The sequence below is a fragment of the Gavialis gangeticus genome, unplaced genomic scaffold (genome assembly GCF_001723915.1).
Source record: "Gavialis gangeticus isolate Ggan-Ray unplaced genomic scaffold, GavGan_comp1, whole genome shotgun sequence".
Taxonomy (NCBI): domain Eukaryota; kingdom Metazoa; phylum Chordata; order Crocodylia; family Gavialidae; genus Gavialis; species Gavialis gangeticus.
Window position 1 is genome coordinate 6,121,299 of NW_017729029.1, and position 23,853 is coordinate 6,145,151.

At 49.0% G+C, this 23,853-nt stretch overlaps 1 protein-coding gene across 3 annotated transcripts in view; it reads right to left on the minus strand.

Moving 5' to 3' along the window:
- Positions 1 to 222: 222 nt before the first annotated feature.
- NHSL2 (NHS like 2) overlaps positions 223 to 23,853 on the minus strand; it is a 92,923-nt gene continuing 69,292 nt past the window's right edge. For 2 of the 3 annotated variants that reach the window (XM_019521163.1, XM_019521161.1), the window contains exons 3-8: positions 21,678 to 21,814; positions 20,920 to 21,115; positions 16,016 to 16,147; positions 10,380 to 12,719; positions 8,407 to 8,539; positions 223 to 6,862 (exon numbers count right to left, since the gene is read on the minus strand). In XM_019521163.1, the coding sequence (XP_019376708.1) occupies positions 6,547 to 6,862; positions 8,407 to 8,539; positions 10,380 to 12,719; positions 16,016 to 16,147; positions 20,920 to 21,115; positions 21,678 to 21,814 (3,254 nt within the window). In that variant the 3' untranslated portion in view covers positions 223 to 6,546. The remainder of the gene's footprint in view (positions 6,863 to 8,406; positions 8,540 to 10,379; positions 12,720 to 16,015; positions 16,148 to 20,919; positions 21,116 to 21,677; positions 21,815 to 23,853) is intronic. The other variant, XM_019521162.1, reaches the window with a different exon arrangement.

The following is a 23,853-nucleotide window of genomic DNA, read 5'->3' on the forward strand; positions in this document are numbered from 1 at the left end:
CCATAACCAGGGTGCAGTTTAAAATTCATGTGAACATACCTGATAAACCTGTGATGTAATGTTACACTCAAGTCACCTTCCAAATATTTCCACTGTGTTTAGAATGTCTGAGCACCCTTCCCCCCCACCAGCTTGTTCACACTTTCCCTCTGACATATCTGCAGTCAAAGTCAAAAGTTTTGCACAGCTCTGGGGAAGAACCAGGACACATGCAGCCAGGAGGTCTGACAGTTATTAGAATTTACCAAGCTTGCAATAGTTAAAAAGTACAACATTCAGAAATATAAAAAATGTTGCTTGGATCACCTCCGAGTGCTGTACAGGGACAAGGTTTGGACTAACATTGCAAAAGAGGCCACTTTCCCGCGGGGACTGTTTGCAAAACACACACAAAAATAGTCAAAATTATTTCATGTCATGTCAGGATAACCAAGTACAAACACACACATATGTATGTATATGTGTGTGTGTGTGTGTGTGTGTGTGTGTATGCCAATTTACACACACACACATACACACACAGGGTTTAATTCATTCTTTGCTGCATAAAATTGTCCAGGAGGTTTTGACTAAATCCAGTTGAACGTAGGATGAAATATAGAAATCTCTAGAAATATCATTTTTATCCTGGAGCTCTTCAGATCTGCAAAGAAAGTGTAACTTCCTCAGTACAGAAGTCTAACTTGGCAAAAGAAATGCCTATGTCCTGTATTACAGGGTTGTGGGTTCAAGTTCTGACCTAACTGAAATCACCAGCAGAATTCCCTTGGACTTCAACAGGGCCAAGATTTTACTTGCCAGTTTTTAAGGACAGTTTATGGAGATCTGAACCTTTTATTTTTTATTTTTAAATTATATTGATAATAAAAGAAATAAAAGGAAGATTATTCTTCTGAAGTAATGTTTTCCATAAGCACTTGTCCTTACTAGTAGAATATTGTGATCTGAGCACTAAAATTGAATCTTTGTCAAGCCATACAAAGCCAATGCTAACTTCCACATGTGGCGTCCTTTTTTCCTGAGCAGTCATGTGCAATACTGTACATAGATATTAGCGTTTTTTCTCCTTGGTCATAACTTCTAGTAGTAACATCTCTTGGATTCAACTAAAAATGTTATTGGCATACTGAATGTTCAGAACTTTAGCCTGTGACATGCAGCTCTTCACTCATGACACATTCTACTGAGGCTTGGATTTCTTCTTGGTCTAATGCAATCATGAAGTAAAGCTTAAGGGAAATGCTGTCCTCTATAAGCCTCTTCAGGAAACAGCTCTGCTCCTACTGGTCTAGTATTTCATGGATCAAAACTCAGGGAGGTCTGATTTTAGCAACTACTAATCAACCCAGGTGCTAGACTTAAGAAAGAATGTCTTGTGACCTTGGACTACATTCTAATTGGTCATAGCATTTTGCTGTAGGGGCAGACACCTGATCTACTGGCAAAGTGAGGGTGCTTTGTGTTGCTGGAAGCATACTTCTGCCCTTGCTGCTGTTGAAGCATTCCTAGAGATGGAGGCCTGACAGCAGAAGCAGCAGGTAGAGAAACAGCCAATAAAGCCCAGGCATTTTTATGATTTCTGTTTCCTGAGTTTTAGCCTGGTTGTTAATTATAGGCTTAATTCTGCAAATCCATGATGACAGCAGAGGCAGTGTGTAATTATAAAGAAAAGAACTGACAGTTGTGGAGAGACTCATCTGAACAAAGTACAAAACCAGCTCAGTAAAACAGGCAGGTAATGTTTCCTAGGGGGTAAGGACAGAGCTCATCAGTGGGGTGGGGTCTGGAGTTCTACTCACAGGACATGGATAAATAAAGGTGTTTGCTGAGACTCACTGCCAGGCTCAGCTCTTGGATGTCCCATCTTCGCTAGAAGAGCCAAATGCTGCAGCAAAGGGTCCCTGTGTGGAACTAAAGGTCTAATTCTGCTCCATGGGATGGGCTCCCAGGCAGTGTGGATAATCTCTGATGCTGTGCTGGCCTCTAATGCCAGCATGAAGCTAGGCAGAAACTATGCTGCACAAGATCCCAGCTCCCAAAGGGGTTTGCCTGGTCTCAGAAAGGAAAGGGGCACACTGGGCCAGGAACAACCTGGGTTCACTTCATATTTATTTTAGCCAGTTACTTGCCTTATACTCTTTCTCAGGATGATCAGGCAGGCAAGACTCCTCTGCCTGCACTTACCCTCAAGCACAGCATGCATGCTCTTGCCCCATTCCCACTGGCTGACAACACCATGCTGCACTGACTTCCCTGCTCATGGACAGCTTGGCTCTCTGGCTGGCCCTGTGGCTGTGATGAGAGGCTGGAGCTCAGAACTCTAGACTGGTATCCAATTGGTACTGGCTTTGATGGTGGAGACCATTCACCTGAGATATGAGTAATGCAAGCCCTTCCAGCACAGCACAGCCCCATTTGCATCGTTCCACACTGTCAAAACCCAGCCAGTGCTCAGGGCACACTGCTTTGCCACTTTTCCCAGACAGGCATGCCTTTGCAGAACAGAAAGCCCCCCACTGCATATGGCCTGACCTTTTTCTTCTGAGACAGGGTGATGCAAAGCCTAATTCTCCACACCTGCACCAGGATAAACCCAGGTGCAAACATATTGAAAGAGCAGAAATATGCCCATAATTTCAAAGGTATCCATCCATACACCCCACAGGCTCATCAGATCCAAAGTCTTTGCCATGGAACATACATTCTAGGAGAGCTCCTGGTTGGGACATGCTGGTTGGTTTGCTTCAGCAAAGTAAACCCCCAGCTTCACCTGGGAGGAAGGAGCAGAGTTCTGAGGGCAGCACCGTGTCTTTCAAAAGAGGGATCTATTTCCAAAAAAACATCCAGGAAGCACCAGTACCTTTCAATAACAGCAGGAGCCCACATCTATTGTGTCCAATAAATAAAGCAGAAGCAACGTACGTGGGCAGAGTGTGGTTGCAGGGGCTGATGTACAAGGAAGAGAACAAGTATCTTGCATGAAAAACTTTTCTGATCATGTCCAAGACAGCAAGGAAGGGGAACATGTATGTCATACGACTTGCTGTGCATGGGTAGGTTGACAGCATTGCCAAATGCAGTCACTTCCAAAGTGTCGTTTGGGAAACTACCATGGTAGACTACCAGAAGGCTGAAGTGGGGACGTGGCAAGGTCTCATTTGTCATGCTTTCCTGAACTGACTGGAGAAGGCTGCTTCCTGTCATCAAGCAATCCCTTGGGGTTTTCAGAACAGAACTGAATGCACCTTCCAGGATCCTGGAGGAAAGTACTCAGACCCTGCCTACCCCATGCCTGGCATCCTGAGAAATTACAGGAAGTGATCTACTTGGGCTTGATTGTAACAGGACCCTGGGGGAGTTGACACGTAGAGGTGGTCAGCTGCTGCATGGTAAGCTCAGCTAGTTTTTTCTTGTACACAAGCTGTTCCTGACTATCTGCAAATGTTTTTATTTTCCAAAATTCACCAGTTCATGAAAGATTCACTGATTTTTTCTGCAGTTGGTTTGGTGGCTGTTCTCTTTGACTCTTCACTAGCCAGGGTGTGTGCAGTGTGACTTAGCAGTAAAGTCATCCAGGTTATTTCTACTCTCCGACTGGGCTTTTGGAATGTTTAAAACCGAAGAATCTAAACCACGAACAACATGACTTCTTCACATGTGCAAATATTCAGACAAATAATCTTTCTTTTAAAGCTCATGGAGCCTTGCATATATCCCAGAGGCCCAAATGCTTAACCTGTGAATAACACAACCAAAAATAGCAACCAAAAACAGCAACTCCAACTCAGTCCTTTCCCTTGTGAAGATCCTGCAGCTTATTGTAGCATTCTCCAGTTTTGGTGCTTTGTGCCAAACCACCTGTAGGACGCAGTGCAACAAGACCATGTCCTTGTCAGCCAACCATGTCAGTGCAACAAGACTGCCACCAATCATGCTCTGCTGTAAGGGTCCCTCCTTGAGCACTGCATTTCTAAGTAAAAAGTGCTCACTGCAGTAATGCAAGTCACTGTGGAAGTGTTTCCCATTCATTTTTTATTTTTAATTATTCCTGCAGGAACTCTCAGGGAGATGGAACTGAATGTTCACTGTGTCATGACAGCAAGTGGGAGGAAGTCAGCCCATGGCTGTGGGCCCTCGGTAGCCTACATGATTGGGCCTTGATTCACTAATGAAAAGAGCTAATCTTGGTGTGGATAACATCTAAGCAGCTTTCATTTAAAAGCCACTTGCATTTGGCGCCAAATCATCAGAGTATGGAGGCTGCCTGCACAGTGGTAGGGAGATCATGGGGGCGGGGGGTGATTATTTTACAGCAAGGGTTGGATGAGGATTAGAGCAAAGCTCACTCACAAAGCTCCTCAACTCTGAGATCCAGGCTAAGAACTTGGGACTCCTGTTAGCAAAACCCATAACCACAGGGAGGCTGGAAGTCTGGCAGGCTTAAGGGATTGCAGTGTATATGCCAGTGGGGAGCACATGCTGACAGACTGTACCATAGTGGCCACCCTGGCGATCTTTGGGACCTACCATGCCCACCATGCCAGCTCTTGAGCAGCATGCAATAAAGCCAACCAAAGGAACATGCCTGGAACAGCCTGACAGCATTTAATGGAGCTGGGCAGGGAATGAAACCAGGGCTGCCTCAGTGATTGTCTCCGCGTTCAAGAGAAGTTGCTTCTCTTGGGCAACCTGTATAAAACTCAGCTGCAACTTGTGCCTTTTCATCAAACCAAATGCCACTTGTCTGACAAACATGAGCAGAACAGGATGCCCATGTGGTGCCCACAACACACATGAATTGGAAGGCTGTGGGCCTAGGTCATCCCAGGTGTAATTCCAAGGAATGGCATCCTGTACATTTATGAGGAGCAGATCCCCACAAAGGTAAAGTGCACTTAGTTACTAAGGTACAGACACCTTAGCAATCCTATATGTAAGCAGGTAGGGAAGAAGGGAGGCAGGTAGATTAGATGAGAGGAAGATAAGCATGTTTGCTCTTATGAAGGAACATAATACATGCCCAGTACTCCTGAGATATGCACAATATTAATTTCATTGGAATGGACTAGTTCCAGATGGTAAAGTCATTTCTTGAATCATGGAGCTAAATGAAACATTATTTGGAAAGAGCATATTGGGCCAGTCCCTCAAATGCTGGGGCTCAGACAGGAAGAGACAGGCTATGCTTTATCTAGTCCAGCCTCCTGGCCTTTCTCAGCAGTATTTTCGAAGGTCACAGCTCTCTCCAGAAGGCAATGGAGGTTCCTAGTGATGCCAAGTTCAGAGCCTCTTCACAATGCACTTCCATCTTAGGAAATACACAGACCCTGTGGAGGAGATGTGCAGATTTAGAAATGACGCTTACATGCCTCAGTTTAAAATGACCCTTGAGATTTTCACCTGATTTCTTCTGCTTCCACATTTCCTTTGAAGATAAACAGAGCTACACCTGCTTATCCCAGTGGCTCCAGTTCTGTGAAGAGCAGATTGTGTTTTCCCAGCAGCATGTGGATTCCTGCTGGGCTTAGCACAGGTGCTGAGGCCTGTGCATGTGGAGCTCAGGGCAGGACTGGGGGCTCAAAATGATTGTGATTGCTACTCTGAGTGTAAATACTCTAATGCTTTTTCAGATGTTACTACCTTTGGGTCTGAGAACAGAAATGGTTCTCTGAAATGCAGCACTGTCAGGGGCTTTCAGCTGATTACCTAGATTTTGGTATCAAGAGCTAAGATCACTGGTGAAAGGAGTCACGGACATATTAGTACCTTGCAGTTGAGTCAGTAAGGGTTGCTTCGAATGAACAATGGGAACCACCTTGAAGAATCTTGTTCTTCCAAAGCAACCTACACATTCTAACTGGCTCCTTCCAGTGAGAAATTCCATCTGTCCAACTGAACTCAACACCATGACCTTTACATGGAAAACTCAAATTACAAGGTCAAATGAAAGAGAAATAAGCATTATCACAATTTTGCATTATAAAAGCCATTTAAAGTACCACATGCCAAAGTGATGGAACAGTCTCAAGCTATTTTCATTGTGGATGATGAATTACAAGTGGGGCTGAAATGGAGTCTCCTTGTAATTCCCAAAAGAGCAGGGAACAATTCAGCCCTCCTCATCAGAACCTGGAAAAGGGTAGGAACAAACAGGAAGGCCAGCATCATCTGACGATGCCTCCAGTGGCAATGATCATCCATCCCCTCCACTTCACATCCATCTCTTTCCACTCCAAAATGTAATTGCTGTATCTCCACCAGAAATGCTGACACGAAGCTGTGTACATAGGAGGGGTGTGTGCTCTTTCATTAAAACATTTATCTTCTCCCCAGGGAGAAACAAAAAATGATTCGCAATTGCCAATAAAGAAATGAAAAGAAAGATAAAAATCCTAGCAGGACAGGATGCATCCATGCTGTTAACTAGTAATGGAGCAACCCCCATGAGCTGTAACTGGGTTAAGAGTTAGCATAAAACTACCATCCACCAGTGTATGCTCTTCCAACCTGCTCAAACGTGTCTTGGTCAAGAAGAATTAACTGTGGTTAGGGCTGGCTTTTGGGTCCACTTACATTATCCAACTCTGAGGCAAACTCTGTCATGACTCTCCGAGCCAAAGGGTTTGTGGTCTTGAGCAGTTCGGCTGCAGAGGTGCGAGTCCCAGGACTGGTCTTGTTGCCTTTCTTCTGTAGCAGGGCCTTAAAGTCTTCATTCCTGCTTGAAGTTTTCCCAATAACAACAGTTGCTGTGGGGGATTCGCTGGTTGGGGACCCTGATGTGTTCTTGACTGGTGAGTGAGAATTTGGTCTGCTGCCAAAGGAGTCACCTGGCTCCTTCCACCCAAGCAGCTTCCTCTTTGACCTAAACACAAAGGAAACTCTTGTTTGGGGTAGACAGGAAGGTACACATTATGTGTACTGTTTCCTAGAGGAGAAGGACCCCTCAGAGGTACCTTTAACAGAACCCCAGGGAATACTCTTATTTTATGGACCCTGCTTGTTGACTGGACACTGCCCAGTCACAGTGATTTACCTTCAAGCCAGGCATGTCTGTGATTGTGAGAGCAGTGACTTTGCTCTCACTCTGACCCTGAAATGATTCCCTTGTATAACAGCAAATTCCATGTGACCAGTCAGTGCTGAGGGATACAGAGGCCAGATTATTCACTGAACTAGTGAGGAGCATTTTCTCATTAAAATAACAGACATGAGACCAAATTCACTGATGGCATGAGTTCCCTAAAGTCAATAGAGTCCCATTAGGGATGAATTAGACCCAAAGCTGTACTCAGAAGTCTCAAGCTGGATAACAGTCCTGTGCTGCTTACTCTAGAGACTAATCTCTTCCAGGACTGAGTTAAGATAGCACAGGTAGTCCCATCCTCCTGTGGGTACCAACCAACCACTCAGCACCAGCTGTCTTAAGCCTCAGCTGGAAAGGTCACACTTAGGGAGGGAAGGGAGATTGGGTTCTGTGGCACATCCTGTTCTTGGCCTTGCCTGGGTCTGCCAACAAGGAGAACAGTCAATGCTAATACTGATTGGGGAGGGGGATGGGGACAAGTCACATACTGTGGACTGTTGTATTCCAGGAACTTCACTGAACACCACCCCCCTGCCCCCAGTTCATTTCCAAGAGCAACCAGTAGCTGGTAATGATCTGTAGTCCCCTGCATTTCAAAACAGGTAGGTGGTTCCCTAGAACTATCCATTCCATCCAGAATAGTCATCAATGGTTTTGTGATAAGGCACAACTGGGCTGAAACATACTTCATGGGTTGTAGCACCATGCAGTACTTGGCAAGTATCCCTAGGAAAGATGGACTACCACCCCTTAAAGGCCCAGCATGACAAAACCCCCCCCCACAAAGGCACAAAGCACTGAGGCTACTGTTGAAATCCCAGGGTTTGGAACACAAGCTTGGGGGCATTTTCTTTGGATTAAAAGTCACATAGGTGACCTACTTAAGGCAACTACAGGGACTGATGTCCCTGGACTCATAAAGATACCCTGATTCAGGAAAGAATATCTCCCAGGTTTTGGAGCCAACTCTACTTTGTGAAACATGGGCACCATGACCACAGGAGGGGATCAGACTCATCACCAAGGAGGCTTTCTGGAGAAGACTCAGCTATATGTGCCCCCAGCCTACTAGTGTGCTGGTGCTAGTGAAATGAATTAGACAGCCCTGTCTATTTGCTGCCTGAGCAGTCAGCCTGAGCAAGGTAGGCATCACTTTTCCTGCCAACATGCCCTCCCTGGAAAGGGGGAAGTTCAGGTCTTGGCTGTGCTGCCAACTGGCAAAGACGCCACTTACTAGCTACTGTGCTGGAGACTCCAAAATGCTAATGGTAATGACACCTTGGCAGAGACCTGGCTTTCCCATGCAGAAAACAAGCACGTACCTGTGGATCACAGTGAATAAATCCTCTGTTGTGCGGGATGTCACAAACACATCATCATCTTCCTCTACTATTGACTCTGCTGTTTTATCACTTACAAAACTCTTCTCTTCAGCACCAAACTCCATTGAATTCTCTAAAGAGAAAGAAGAAAACTGGGCATGAAATGAATGAGTCAGCCCTGGGCTTGTATAGGTTCAAGCTGAAGATAGCCACCACCCAAAAATATGTACAGCATATACCACACCATGGAGCTAGTGCCCACAGCCTGTTATTGAAGATCAGCTGGAGCAAAACATGGTCATTCAGAACAACAAGAATTAGCGTCAGCAGTACACATCTGCTGTATGGCACGAGGGAGCTCCTACTGAATGGGAGGTGACATCTAGCAAGGAAGAAGGGACTTTCTGCCCTTGCCCATTGCTCCAGTTGCCCCTGTAATAACATATGATGTTGAAGAATACAGTGGCAGGGACGTGCCAGAAGCCAGTGCCACTCTTAAGTAGGTCAGCCCTTGGATGGGCAACTCTCCCTGATTTCCAGGTCAGTTCTGTAGGACAGCCTTAGGTTATGAAAGAACTCAGGGTTCCCTTTGTAGGGGTGTCACCCTCCAGGTTCCAGTCCATCCACCTCTGGTAACTGCATAACGGTGCTGCTGAGTACTGCACATCATCACATCTCACTGCCTATAAGACTTGGGAAGAACTGAAGAGAAAAGCTAGGTAGATGTTCAGCTAGCAGGGGCAGAAGCAGCCAAACTGGTAACTCCAGACCTTCCTGGAACCTCCTGTGATTTGGACTGGTCAATCTCTACCTAGTGTTGAGATGCTGTTTGCTCAGGTTCTCCCTATCCCTTACAGTCTCTTCCAATCACCTTAATCCTGCACCTGCCCCTCTTATGCTTTTCTCCTTGCACCTGGCTCCCAAACGCTCTTTTGTTTTCCTTCCATGTATCTGATCCTTTCTTATGGAAACCCACCTCCCAAAAGGTGGTCCTTACTATGCCATTTGTTAAAAATCATAGAATCATACAATGTTAGGGTTGGAAGGGACCTCAGGAGGTCATCTAGTCCAACCTCCTGCTCAAAGCAGGACCATCCCCAATTAGATCATCCCAGCCAAAGCTTTGTCTAGCTGGGTTTTGAAAACCTCCAAGGATGGAGCTTCCACCACCTCGCTGTGTAACCTGTTACAGTGTTTTACTACCCTCCTAGTAAGAAAATTCTTCCTAATATTTCACCTAAACTTCCCTCGCTGCAACTTGAGACCATTGCTCCTTGTTCTGTCATCCGCCACCACTGAGAACAGCCCAACTCCATCCTCCTTCAAATCCCGTTCAACTAGTTGAAGGCTGTTATTAAGTCTCCTCTCAGTCTTCTCTTCTCTAGACTAAATAAGCCCAATTCCCTCAGTCTTTCCTTATAAGTAATGTCCCCTAGCCCCCTGACCATTTTTGTCGCCCTCCACTGTACTCTATCCAATTTGTCCACCTCCTTTCTGTAGTGGGGGACTCAAAACTGAACACGGTATTCCAGACGTGATCTCACCAGTGCTGAATAGAAGGGAATAATTACTTCCCTTGATCTACTGGCAACACACCTACCAATCCAGCCCAGTATGCCATTCGCCTTCTTGGCAATAAGGGCACATGACTGGCTCATATTCAGCTTATTGTCCACTGTAACCCCCAAGATCTTTTCTGCAGAGCTGCTGCTTAGCCCCCAGCCTGTACTGGTGCGTGGGATTGTTCTGTCCTAAGTGCAGAACTTTGCACTTGACCTTGTTGAACTTCAAAAGATTCATTTTGGCCCAACCCTCCAATTCATCTAGATACTTCTGAATCCTAGTCCTACCCTTCAGCATATCTACTACTCCCCCCATATCTACTACCCTCCCTCCAGCAAATCAAGACAACCTGGGACAGTGCTACTGTGGAGTGATGGGGGGGAAGGCAGCAGGGCCACTGTCACACTGACCTGAAGGACTCTCCCCAGACACATCAACAACTGGAGAGTTCACTGTCTTCTCCTGTGCTGCGGGTGGCAGCAGGTCACTCATGGTTGGGTCACAGCAGCTGTTGTCTTCATCCAGCGTGATGATAGGGCTAGGCGTCAACCTGTGTTCTCCCTGACTGGGCCCCTGTGGGGACAAGGGAGTGATGAGTGGCAGGTAGAGCACACTGGGCTTCTTTGGAACCGGGGGAGGGATCTTGGCTTTCCTCTTCTCCCCATCAGGACCACTGGGGACATTGCTCCTCTCTGGTGCCAGTTGCAGCTCGTCTTCCAGGCTGCTCTGAGACAGTCTCTGTGTTCCTGAGAAAAACATCCCCTGAGAGCCCTGAGGGGACGGTAGTGCAGCTGCCAGGGGCAAAGGGGGCTCCCCAGGGCTCCTATCATCAGAAATCTTCGGCTTGGGTTTCCGGATGGCTACGTACATGTCTTGTGACAGTGCCTTCTCTCTGGCAGTGGCACCTGGTGGAGTCAGAGGGGAGGTTGGGGATGCTAGGGGGGACTCCTCCTGTAAAGGTGGTTGCTTGTGAAGGATGTTTGGGGGTCTCCTGGCTAATGGTGGCTTCTCTGGTACCGGGGGCTTCACTTTCCTCTCAGGAGGGGAGAAGACATCTTCTCTCTGTTCCTCAGCATGGTCTGGGCTATCATTATTGTCCTCTGGTTCTGACTTGCTGACAGAGCGCAAACGAACTGACCTCAGGTCTGACTGTGTGACCACAGGCATGATGGGCTGGATGGTGCTTGTCTTCTGGCTAAGCTTCGTTCCAAATGTGGAGTCAGAATGATGCCTGCTCACTTTGGTCTTACCCTTAAGAGAGATCTTTAGCCCTGAAAGGTCCAGGTGTGTTGGTGGATTAATTGGCAAGTCAAAGGATAGTCTAGACTTAGGGCTCCTCTCCATAGGCGATACCGGGGGCAGTGATGACTTTCTTTCAGGGACCAGTGGCCTCACCCTGCTGGTCTGGTGTGGAGAGTGTCCGAGAATGGCTGACGTGGGGACGGTTGGTGTTGGGGTTTCTGACTGGCTGGAGTAGCCGCTGGAGGGGGACATCAGCCCAGTGGGTCTCCCTGGTGAGGAGGTTTTCATGTCCACCTCAGTGGAGAGCTGGGAAGGTGTGGTGGCTCTGGAAATGGAGGGGGAGATAAGGGACTCAGAGCTGCCCTGCACCTTAACACATTCGATCACAGTGGTACCTGTGGCAGTACTGGAACTGGACAGAGACCGATAAGGATCACTGGACTTCCAGTCCATGAGATACCACTGATGAGAAAAATGCATATTGTCCTGGTCCCTTGTGGGAGGCACTGCTGTGTTACCCTGGGCATCTGTGTGCACAAAGTTATGTCCCTGGTGATCTAATGGGATGCAAAGGCTCTTGGGTCTCTGGTCCTTTGGCAACACTGAACCAGATTCTGCTTTGATGACCTGACCATTTTTAATTAAAGAGACACTGCGTGTAGGTGGGGAGGGCTTTTTCTTAGCCTTTTTGAGAGAGATGCTTTTGGAGCGTCGCCTCTGCTGGTCATCCTGCTCCAAACCTAAGGAGATATTATCTGTACTTGTACTGCCTTCAGAGCTGGCACTGGGGTAGCTCAGTGCGTAATTGGCGCTGCCTCGACGGTTCTCAGTGTACATGATATCCACAGAACAAAGAGAACCTGAATCTGTAGGCACGGACAATGACCGCTCACGGAACCTACAGGCACTTCTGTCCATTTCCACCTGGGAGGGCTCTGCATCTTCTGCACTGCTAGGCAAGAAGTTCACCTTGGCTTCTTTCCCCTCTGGCTTCCGGCTGCCTACAGCATTCATGGATGACTCAGGAGCACTGCAGAATGAGCTGGACCCGTTGCTTCCTATGGGGTTGTCTTTACCAATGAAGAAGGAGGTTGTGCTGTCACTGGTCACAGGTGAGCCTATGTCTGGAGACACCTTGGAACTGCATGGTGAAGAACACATGTTTTCATTGGCTTGTTTGCTCTGGCTTGTGACTGGACTTGATGGGCTCATATAGTTGAAGGAACTTGCATTCCAAGAGTGGGAGAAAGTAGAGTCCTTTGGTCTGTTGCAAGAAGGACTGGTGTAGGTTGTGCCTATGCTCTCCATCTTTGTAGGGGCCTGGCAGCAATGTGCTTGCAGGGTCTCCCCTAGATCACTGAATGTCTTTCTCAGTGGAGCTGGCAGAGGCCGCGGGGTGCCAGCGTCATGTGTTGAGTATCTCCCATTACCAACCTCAGGAACAAAGCTGCATGATGCAGACTCCACTATGGTTGCATGTGGACTGAATGTTGGGCCATTGCTATTGCCTGGAGGAACAGACACAAACACAAGTGAATCCTTGTGGGTGTGCAGGGCCAGGCACCAACACAAATATAACATGGCAGAGTCTCAGCCTAGGAACTATAAGAGGGATCTCTTTGTAGCCACAGCACCATTTAATAGCACCTCACACCTGATTGTATTCTTAAGCGCTGGCAAATCCCCTGGTTGGGAACTATCTCAGGATCCTGTTCACCCAGGAGCCATACCTAAAACTTTGGCTATACTCTGTTCCTTCATCTCTAACTGACCACAACAGGATGCTAATGCACTGCTGAGATTCCTGACCTCTGACACACGTAGGTGAGGAATCAGAGCCCTCCCTGGATGTGGGGGGACCCTCTCAACAACCACTTCCTCCTGCTGGTGCATGGGATCTCAGCCATCTATGTGACACCATCTCTGCCCCCAGGCCCAGAACTAAGGGTTCATCATGAAAGGGACAATGGGGCAAGCTGGGGGCAATAGGTAAGCTTGGTTCAGGTCAGATACATACTATCACTGAATTTTGGCTTCATAGGACATGTGCTGGGGACGTGCTTATGGCACCATATGCTAGTCCTCTCTCTTATGAGGACGGAGGAAACCTTGGCTGGGGTAGTGCACTTCCACAGAGGACCACTGTCATGTGAAAGCACAAGCTATATGTGTGGATACCTCTGGCCACTGAAACCCATGACTACTGGGGTACACTGAACATGATGGTGCCCTTTGCAACAGGAGAGCGTGGAGCATTCCCTGTAGAGGTCTCTTCCCCTGGGATTTTCCTGGCTGTGGAAGAGTGCTCCTGGCCCATGGGTTGGAATTCTCTGTGCATAGCGGTGTTACTCCCAGCACAACCAAGTTACCTGTGTGGGTCCACTTGAGTGTCCAGTTAAGAATGGCACACGGTCACTCACCACAATGACAACCATAACCAATTCATCCAGACTCCCTATGCTAGACCCAGTGATACTGGGTGCTACATCAGTGGGAGATAGCTCTGACCAAAGTGCACTAAATCAGGGCAGGGGCCTTTTCTGCAGAACCAACTCAGAGCCAGAGATTATAAGACTAATGAAGGGCATCACCTCTCTGGGCTGGATCATAGTTTCTGGGAAGTACTGCACTCTAACAGCTGCCTTTACAAGGTGATAAACTAGGTACTTTGCTGTGGAGCTAAGCTGGACTGTGGCCAGTTACAGCCATGCTAGACCTCATGCAGAGAGTTTTCAATGCCAAGTACCAACAGTGACTTCACCATCTTTTCAGGTCAGGTTACTCAGTTCTAATACTTACAGTGATGGAGTTCAGGCTTTCTCTATTCAACTTCTTTATAGAGATTGATCATGTGGGGCAGGGGCCTCCTGTTCTCTGCCATCTGGGCCAGGTCTACAACGTGGAGACTGTGTCCAGGGTCACATGATGACATGGGCCAGGTTCAGAGTTTGGTTTGGATTAGATTGGGTTGAAGTCTGCCAAGCTATTCTCACTGGATTCTGACCAAATCCACACTGCTTCTGGGGAACAGGCCCTGTCTGGATTTGGAACCAGAACATCAGGGGAGAATTGAAACAGCCTCTACCACTGCTCCAGAATATGGAAAGTTTGGGACTGCAGGTATCAGCCTCAAACTGGGCGCTATCTCCCAGGCCATGTGAATAAGCCAGCTTTATGCTCCAGCCCCTATTCCTCTCTCACAAGCTATGCATGCCAGAAGGGGTGGGGGACAGGGAGCAGGGACGGGGTTCCAGACAGATCCATAATCAAAGCTGTACATTTCCACTTGGCAAGGCCCTTCCTGGGCAGTGTCCTCCCTGGTAACCACATAGCCATGCACAGATGGGACACTGTTAGCTCGTTGTTTTCTTAGTGGGGGTCAGGGTGGGGTATCCAGCACATGGTGATCCTGGCTACACCATCCCTGACTTTCACTTTGGTCTAGGAGAGACTAACATGCCATGTCACCTGTGAGTGAGCCTAAGGGGTTCACAAGAGAGTGGCAAGAGATCTTTTCTGACTGTCAGGGGCAGACCAGGCTGTCCCACTGTCTGAGCTCATCACTTGACATTTCAGGAGGACAGTACTGAAGGTCTCTCTTTATTTGAAGCTCAAATAAATATGAGATAGGGAGCTCATTTTCCTTCCAGAGGAATACTCTTACAGCTGAGGCACACAAGCCAGACCCCATTCCCAGCCTGTCCAGTAGACAATATATCATGTGGCACAGAAGAGCCAGAATTGGAGTAAAGTGATTCTGTAGGGAAACTGATGGACACAGAGGTTCCCGGGGCTCTCCAGCTCACAGCCAGTGCCACTTCATGTCACCACTGAGGGTGTTCTTCCATCTTGGTCTGGAGTAGAAAGGGCTGAGCCTCAGTAAGCACATTTCAGAACCAGACTCTGGGATGCATGGTGACTTTTGGGAGGGGGGGTAACCTGTGTTCCCAGAGAACTATTGCTGTCATCTTACCCTCCTTTTCTGTTACAAGTAACAGCATGAATAAGCTGCAAATTGTAGACTTGTCGCTTGTCAAATGGCATTGTTTAACAGATTAGCTGTCAAAAGGCTGGGCTGTAGAACAAAAGCACGTGCATCCTGGAAACGGGGCCTCTTGCACTCACAGACAATTGCTCTAACAATCCATGTGGCTTCTGTCTGCAGAAAATGAGTTACCTAGAACAGGCCAGTGTGGGGCTCCTTACTGAGCCCCATGTTCTGACTGGGTGAGACCCTGAGATGAGTTGTGCATCCACAACTTGTTGTGGTATCAGCAGCAGTGGCAGGTGCTTAGCATGTCCGAAAAGCATCGGGGACCCAAATTTGAGGCACTCAGAATTATGCTAAGTAATGAAAGACAGCAAATCCTGGCACCCCCTCCCATTCTTTATCTACCTGCCTATCTTGCTCCTTAAGTTAGTGAGAGCCAAGTCAGGATGTCAGGATTTGACTTCTGGAACCCTTCTGGGCAGGGTTGGCTGGTGCTAATGAAGAATATTTCCCTAAGAAGAGGGGGTTAGGATGAGTACCATCAGAGATGGTAAAGGACTGGCAGGTCTCAGAGCCTGTCCTACTGCAGACAGGCAGCTGCCATAGGAAAGTCCTAGCTAAGCCTGAAGCTGGGTGCTGCTATGAATAATCTCAGTTTACAGCATCTGGGCCTTGCCTCTGACAATGGTAAAACTCTACTGCCAGCGAGGGTGGCTCTGGCAGGCTCTGGATGTGTGTCCAGCCAGTGCCTGGGCACTGTCTAGTCTGGGGCCAGGGGGGCAAGGAAAGGAACTGTGCAGTCATTGCTGTCACCTTGGTCTCGCAGCGAAAGGTTAGGGAATCCAATAATGGTCCGTCTGCGCCGCAGGGTGGACTTGGGGTTCATCGCAGTCTCTGTGTTAAACAAGGAGTGACGTGCACTCGCGTGCCTAGCAAAGTGCTCTCCTGTAGCCAAAACAAACACACTGTACATGGCAGCACGGGACAGGAGGGGAGGGTGGGCAGCAGGACTGCATGGATGACAAGCGTCAGTGCTTCCACCCCCTATTCCCACCACCTGCAGGCCCACCCTCCTGATCAAAGGCATAGCTGGGCTGCTCTGCACTCAAGTAACAGGGGTGGTAGTTGCAGTGGGCCTGCCAGTGGCAGTCAGGCCAGCAGTGCAGAGTTGCTCTTTCTGTGCCTCCCTCAAGTAAGCACCTGGGGCTGGTGCCTCAGTCACCTCCCTGTAGTTACACGGCTGCCCTTGATCTAGGCCACAGGGCTCTGCCATGCAAGAGTTGCTCAAAACCCTTGGACTATGTGATTTTTAGTTTAATGCCCCACTCCACTGATTTAGGCAAAGCCATGCTGCCATGCTGGGGTGAAATCAGTGCCCTGAGCTGATAACACAAGCTCCTTCTTTTCTCCACAGCTAAAGCCTCAGTTTTCCATCATCCCATGTGAGCTCAAATAGTTGTGCTTAAGTGCACAGGGCCTTCAGTACAGGCTGTGTAGGGCCAGCAATGGGGCTGAGTGTTGGATGTCACAACAAACAATGAAGTGTGTGCACCAGGGACAGACTGGTTGCAGAGGCAGTAGCATGTAACAAGGGGCCTGGTTTTAAGAAGCTCCCAGACTGTAGTGCAAACCCACAGAATGACCTGTGTGCTGAGATGTGACTATCCTTATATGTGTGTGTGCATATGTGTGTAAATATGGTAGCATGTGGGTCAAGGATACCAATTGTGGGCATGAGCTTAGGACAACACCACACACCTGAGTAGCAATGCTGCAGGGAAGTAATTCATGTCCCCACATACCCACTGTGTGCAGGCTATGGAATTTCATGAAGTTACTTTAAAAATATGGTAGAAAATCTGAAAATGTCTCGGGCTTATTTTTCAAGTTGGGCCTTTAGCCTTCTGACTCTGAGTATACAGATGGGAGTATGAAGACCTCCACCAAGGATCTAAAAAGTCTTCTCCGGAAAGAATGAAGCTAATTTCTCACAGTCAGTCAGGGCTAGAAACAACATATCAGCCACTACACCTGCTACAGACTGAGGTCTGTGTTTTGTTGGTAGCAGGGAGGGAGAAATTCCAATTCCAAGGGCAGAGGGGAAACGTTTCTCTGGAATATTAATTTTTTAAAAATCAGCTGTTTGAAGCAATCCAGGGGGTTGGAATGTTTGTCCTACAGAGAAGGGTTAAAAGGTACATGAGATGGTCATACGTGTAATGTAACCCACCGCTGCTGTGGGTGTGTGTGTGAGACAGATAGGCAGACAGACAGACAGACATGGAGAGACAGTATGAGCCACTGTCTGACAAAATACAAAGCCATGTGATAAACATTTATTACCTGTCCTACTTCCTGCCCTGTCTCAGGTTGGACTCTAGCATTCAAACCCTTGCAGCAGATCAACTGCTGATGTTTCCTAGGCTGCCTATTTCTCCTTCCACCTCACAATTCCAGGGTCCCAAGTTTGCACAGGCAGGGCTCAGCCCTGGACCAGGAACAGCCTTCAGGTCTGGTAGTACTGGAATGGGGTAGCTGTGATGATCCAGGAAATATTTGAGAAGCAAAGATTTTTGTGGGCAGTATCATTTATTAGACCAAATGAATAGTTGGGATAGACTTGGACTAAATTTATCTCAACCATGCAATTGTTCCAATAAAAGATAGCACCACAACAATCCTTGCTTTTCATAACCTCAGGTTTGCTATTTCACAGCCCAGCAATGTCATAAATAAGAGACACCCTGAAATGCCTTCATTCCCATTGGAATACAGAATTTGCTTCAGGTCCTGGAAGGCAGAGAGAGATTCGACTCATAAATGGGGACAAATTAGAGGAAGCTCTACAGGCTGCTGGTAGAGGGGTGCTGATTCCTACACAACTCTGCCCAGCTGTATTAGTGGCCAGAGGTACCTGGCTTCCACCAGTAGGCTGGCAGGTTGCTACAGGGCACTGGCACATGGCAAGGGATATGCATATGTGTGATCCCGGGGAATGTGGAAGTGCTGACAGGAAGGCAATGCTCTCTGCATCAGTGGGAGTCAGTCTTAGCATCTTTCCATGACCAGCAGGTGGCCACTCACCCCCTCCATCATCTCTTGTGGTGAGAGTCACTGAGAGTGTGAGGCAGTGCTGGTGAGGTAGGAGTCCTGCCTGCTTCAAGTGGCACCTGCCATGAAGATAGGCCAATCAAGCTCACCCATGGGGAGAAGTGAGCGAGGCAAGGGAACTCATACTGTTCTATGAGCCATACCTTCTGGCTGGTGACAGATACTTTTTCAAGGAAGGGAGGGTGATTTTGACATTCATTCTTCATCAGCTTTATTAGGAAGTCCCTTATCAGCAGGACCAGAACAGCCAGAGGGCAGGCTTTGGCTGCAAAAGGGTTAATGATCCCCATGACCTTTGTCTCGTGAGAAAGTAGGGTTTCTTTTTCCTGGCATGCAGTCTGAATTCCCCTCCCTGCCATTTAAGTCAGCAGCAGTAGGTCAGGGGAGCACTACGACAAGCAAGATGAGGAATGAGTAGATAGTAGTGAGACCCAGCCCCACACAGATAGAGCAAAGGTGGGTGAATGACTCCCAGCCTTGGGAACATGGAGATGATGGACTGGATGAGACTTGCCCACGGAGACACAAAGTATCACAAGTCACTGAGACGACTGCAGGTTGTGTATGGGCGGTTGGGCTTGGCAGCACCATGAGGGTACAGGGACAAGAACGACAAGGGCTCAGCGAGAGCTTTCCTAACGAGAGGATCCAGCCACAGGGCTTGGAGTGGCCTGACATCAGAGGCTGAGGTTTTGGCAACAGTAAACCCCACAGGAGAGCACTAACATGGCACTGGAGTGGGTGGGGGAGGGAGTGGTGTAAATGGGGAATGCAGAGTCATGGCTGAATGGCCCAGAGAGGCTGGGTCTTTCTGAGCCTCTGTACAGTCCATATACATTTCAAGTCCTAAGCTCCAGCAGGTGCTTAAGAGGAGCAGGCACTGCTGCTGCAGGACAGAGGCCACTTCACCCTGTGCACTGGTTTCTGCACCACTCCCCAACCACAATGGACCACATGCTGGAGAAGTGTCCTCTGCTCATTTACCTGGCACTGAACAAGGCCTCCTAGTTTCTCAAGACATGAGCCAGAGTAGCCTGAGAGGCCCTTTCTCAACTAGGGTGCTTGTACATGTGACAGGGGTTTAGTTCTTGGGGTTGCATTCTCCCCTAAATTGAAACAGCGAGTTTTTAACTGAAGCCCACCATTTCAATTTAGGGGTTCTAGTTTTCCATGACTGTTAAGGCGAGGGGCCTGATCCTTTTTTTTTCTGGCAGAGCCTGCTCACAGCTTGGGGGCAAGCTGCCAGCAGGCCGAGCAGCCCCTGACCTGCAGGGGGTCCCAGTCCTTCCCTCTGTGGCAGCGGTATCCACCAGGGCTGCCTGGGAGGGCTGCTAGTGGGCTGGGTGCTCCCCAGCTTGGAGGCAGCACCTGGCCTGATCCAACTCTTTCCTGACCCTGAGCTGGGGCAGCACCTGGATTACTAACATCCTGTCCAGACGGGCTCTGCCGTGGAGGGAAGGACCAGGACCCCCTGCGGCCCTGGGGCTGCCTGGCCTGCTGGCAGCTTGCCCCCCAGCTGGAGGAGAGGTGAGCAGGCTCTGCCGGAAAAAAAAAGAACGGAGCCCCTTGCTGCTTCTACCATTAGCAGGTGCCTGTTGAAGGCAGAAGCAATGAGAGGCTCTTTTTTCCTGTGGAGCCTGCCTGCCTCTCCCGCAACTGGGGTGTGAGCTGATTAATAGCTGCAACGTGTCATTGCAAACTAAACTACTTTGGGAGGTAGTTTAGTTTGCAACAATGCAAACCCATTTAAAACCCGCAAAACTCTTTCACATGTACAGTGTGATACCCTTAAGCCACACAAAGTGACATTTTCATTATGTGTATATGGTAATGGGGTCATGTGTACAAGCAACCCTAGAACTGGGGAAGGAATGCCACTGTTTGGCAGGGAGATGTGGTGGAGTGTGGAGTTGGGAGTTTTGGGGTCAATGGGGGAGTGAATATCCTGCAGGACCTAAGCAGGTTGGTGCTGTCAAAGTCCCCCGGTGAGAAGAGCTGCAGCCCTTCCTGCCGATCACATGAGCCTTGAAGCATGGACAGATGGACAGGTTGGACCAAGCACTACAAGAACCAAGGTGACAACAGAACAGGCTGACTGGTTAACTAAAGGAAAAAAGATAGCCCAGAAACTCAGGATGTGGTGCAGATAAGACCAGATTAATGTAATGAGATGGCTAATTTAATGAGATGGTCAAAAATTAAGAATGACTTTATGGATGGTAAAACAAAGCACAGAGAAACAGCCCTACAGATATCCAATCTGTAGTATCAGTGTGGATAGTTGGTTTGATCAGCTGTTGGCAATGTCAACCACAGCCTACGAGGGCCAAGAGTGTTGCTGCCAACTGGTCCTACCTCCCCAGGCCTGGCACCATCTCGCTCCCCACACAATCACTCTGCTTGGGTCTGATAGCTTTGCATTCCCCTGGATGCAGCTACATGCTGCACAGGCCTGGGATCCAACAGCCCTTCTGGGCTCACAACTGCACCCCTTCTTCACAACAGGGTCCAATCCTACTGCTGTGGATTGGCTGAAGTGTTTTAATTTCTTGACCCCATAGTTTTACCCCTCTTCCAGAGGGGCCCTGGAGGAGGCCCATCCCTACCTGAGATGTTGATGGGGACAATGTTGGCCTGGGTGGAGCACGATTGATGCCATTTCTTCTCTTCCACGACAGGCAGGGGAAAGGGTTTAGCCCAGCCTGTTGGCCTGTCTGGGGTGGTGGGCAGGCTTAGGGAGGACTTGGGGGGCCTCACGCCTGCTGTAGCAGTCTCATCTTCATTCTCTTGCCGATTTGTGGGCTGTAGAAAAAATGGAAATGAAGCCAAGAAGACTGTGTCATGGTAGGAAGGTCCCATGTGCCAATGAGACACACAAAAGGGGGGAAGGTACTGGGGAAGGAGGAAGTGACTGTCAGCATGTGTGAGGGGAACAAGGGACTGGACATGACAGCTCAGGTCAGGACTCCACTCCCTTCCTTGATGCCCCACAATCCTAATCCAGGTCCCCCCTGCCCTGCTCTGCCCCTGCCCCTCACTCCTAACCTGTAGCCCCCCTGCCTACTGATCTGCAGCCACATCCCTGGATAATTCACAAGCAGTGCTGACCCTTCTTTCCCCTCACCATGGGCTCAGGAGGGCAGCTGAAGTGAACTGCCTTGGGGAGAGGGGACAATGCAAGCCCTGTTGAAAGAAGCTCTTCCCCTCCATCAGGATGGTTCCTCTGTCTCTTTGCAGTATTAGCCTTTCAGCTGCCTTACAGCAAGGTAGAGGCAGGACCAACAGCTGGCCTGCAGGAGCATTTCTGGGCTGGCAGCAAAAGTGACAGACCCACCCCCAACCTGGGGCAGCTGGGGAGACTCACCATGAACACAAACTCCAGGCGCTTGGCAGGTGGTGGTCTGGGGGACGGCTCAGGGGGTGTGTCTGAAGGTTGGTGGCTAGAACAACGGAAGGTCTGACCAGTGACTCTGGTATCTGTGTACTGCTCCTCATACTCTTCTGTAAGACAAAAAGCCAGGGTATTTCCATAGCTGGGGGAGTGGGGTGTGCAGAGTAGGACTTAGGACCAAGGCTTAGGACCCTGCCAGGGCAGGATCTAAGTCAGAGATAGCCTGGGGTCCACAGGGTCAGGGGCCATAGCCCAAGAGGAATGAAACCAGGGCAAGAGGCCCAGAATTTGAGTAGGGCTGGAGCTCATAAGCTTGGACTCGTTGCTGTGGGCCTAGGATAAAGGAACTCAGCTAAAGGAATGGGGCAGAAGCTGGGAAGGCTGAGACCCCGACAAGGCTTGGAGGCCTGAGTAGGCCAGGCCTTATATTGAGGCCAGGTGCCTCCTGAGAGTTATAACTGATAACATCTGTGAGGCATGGGTGTGACTATGGGGGTGGCTGGAGGTCAAAGTTATTGCCCTTAAGACTCAACTAGGATTGTCTTAAAGGAGAAGCCCACCCCACAGAATTTGAGGCAGAGAAGGTTGGAGGATTGTACCCTGACAAAAGACACCTAGGAAGAGGCTACCCAGTCTCTGGTGGCAGCCTCCCTAAGTAAAAACCCTAAAGATCAAGTCGTGGCCAAGTGAGAGATAGGAAGCAGAAAAAGGAAACCAGGGAGCATAAGCAGGTTGGTCTGACTGCCAGGTGTATTGGACACAAAGCGGATTGCCTTGAGCCTGCTACAGAGGCCCATAACCCAGAAACTGTATGGTCAACACTTGCCAAGAGGCCTCTGCATTAGCTGCCTCCATTTCTGGAGGCCCAGTTTGAGAGTGCTGGGCCCTTTTCACACCTCCAGCTCTTAGCCATGGGAACCACAGGTGCTCAGCACCAATGTGAGTCAGGTCCTGGGGCTCTTGAGTTGGCACACTACTACTGAGGCAACCAAAGCTGGAGCCCCGGGTCAGTATGCTTCACAGACAAAAAAAATCCAGCAATGCCATGAAGGATTCTGAGATGCCAGGAGGGGATGAACAAACCTGCATTCAGAAGAGATGTTGGCAGAAGCCTCACATCTGTGTGGGGAGGCTAGGAATGCCAGCACCCCAGACTCACCCACTAAGCTGTGACAGTTATAGATTCATAGATGTTAGGGGCAGAAGAGACCTCAGTAGGTCATCGAGTCCGACCCCCTGCCCTGGGCAGGAAAAAGCGCTGGGGTCAGATGATGTCATCTGACCCCAGCTTCCCTCTTTGCTAGCCCTCAGCCATAAGGCCCCGGGGCAAGCAGTCTCCCATTTCCAGAAAGCTGGTGCAAAGCTAAGACCTTCCCACTCCAGCAGCTCAGCGGGAGGATTGCTTCACACTACCCCGCAGTCTTATCCCCGGGCCCAGTGTGGCTAGGCAGACGGTGCCCGTGGTCACGCTGTGTCCCTGCCGGGCAAGCGAACAGGCTGGGGCTGAGCCCACAGAAGGGTGTCAGGGAGGACTATCTACTGTTTGACACACAACACCAGATAGCTTAGGCACCTTCAGTTCCTTACACAGAGAGCCCTTCCACAGTTCAGCTCATGGAGACATCTATGTTTGTAAACATTATCATTGAAAACAGGCAGAAATCAGGTGAAAATGATGCCTGACTTCCTGGTGACCTGTAATTCAGAGGTCAAGGTTCTGTGTGATCTATGGTCAGAGCTAACGGCCTTGCACCCAATACTGCTGTTAGGTCCTATATCAACCTATATCACTCTCACATTCCATATGGATCTTACTAGTATCATCTGATTATCTTTGTGCCTTGTACCTTCTTTTCCCTAAGAATCACCCTACCTAACAGACAGTGTTGCTGCCCCTTCTTGCAGTCCACCATCCATAGTCAGAAAGCCTCTACCACATGGGCAGAATGGTACTGGCCACAAATAAGCATGGTAAAATTAGGGGATCCCATGTAGAGAGCAACCCGTAGCAGGTGTGGCTGGTGAACTCAGACTGGTGGGGCAGTGGAGTGTCCCATGGGAGGGGTGGGTTTTGCAGCCAGGCAGGAGGTGGGGTGGGGTTTGCAGCCAGCTGGGCACTCTGGCTGGTAGTGGGGAGGCTGCAACCCCC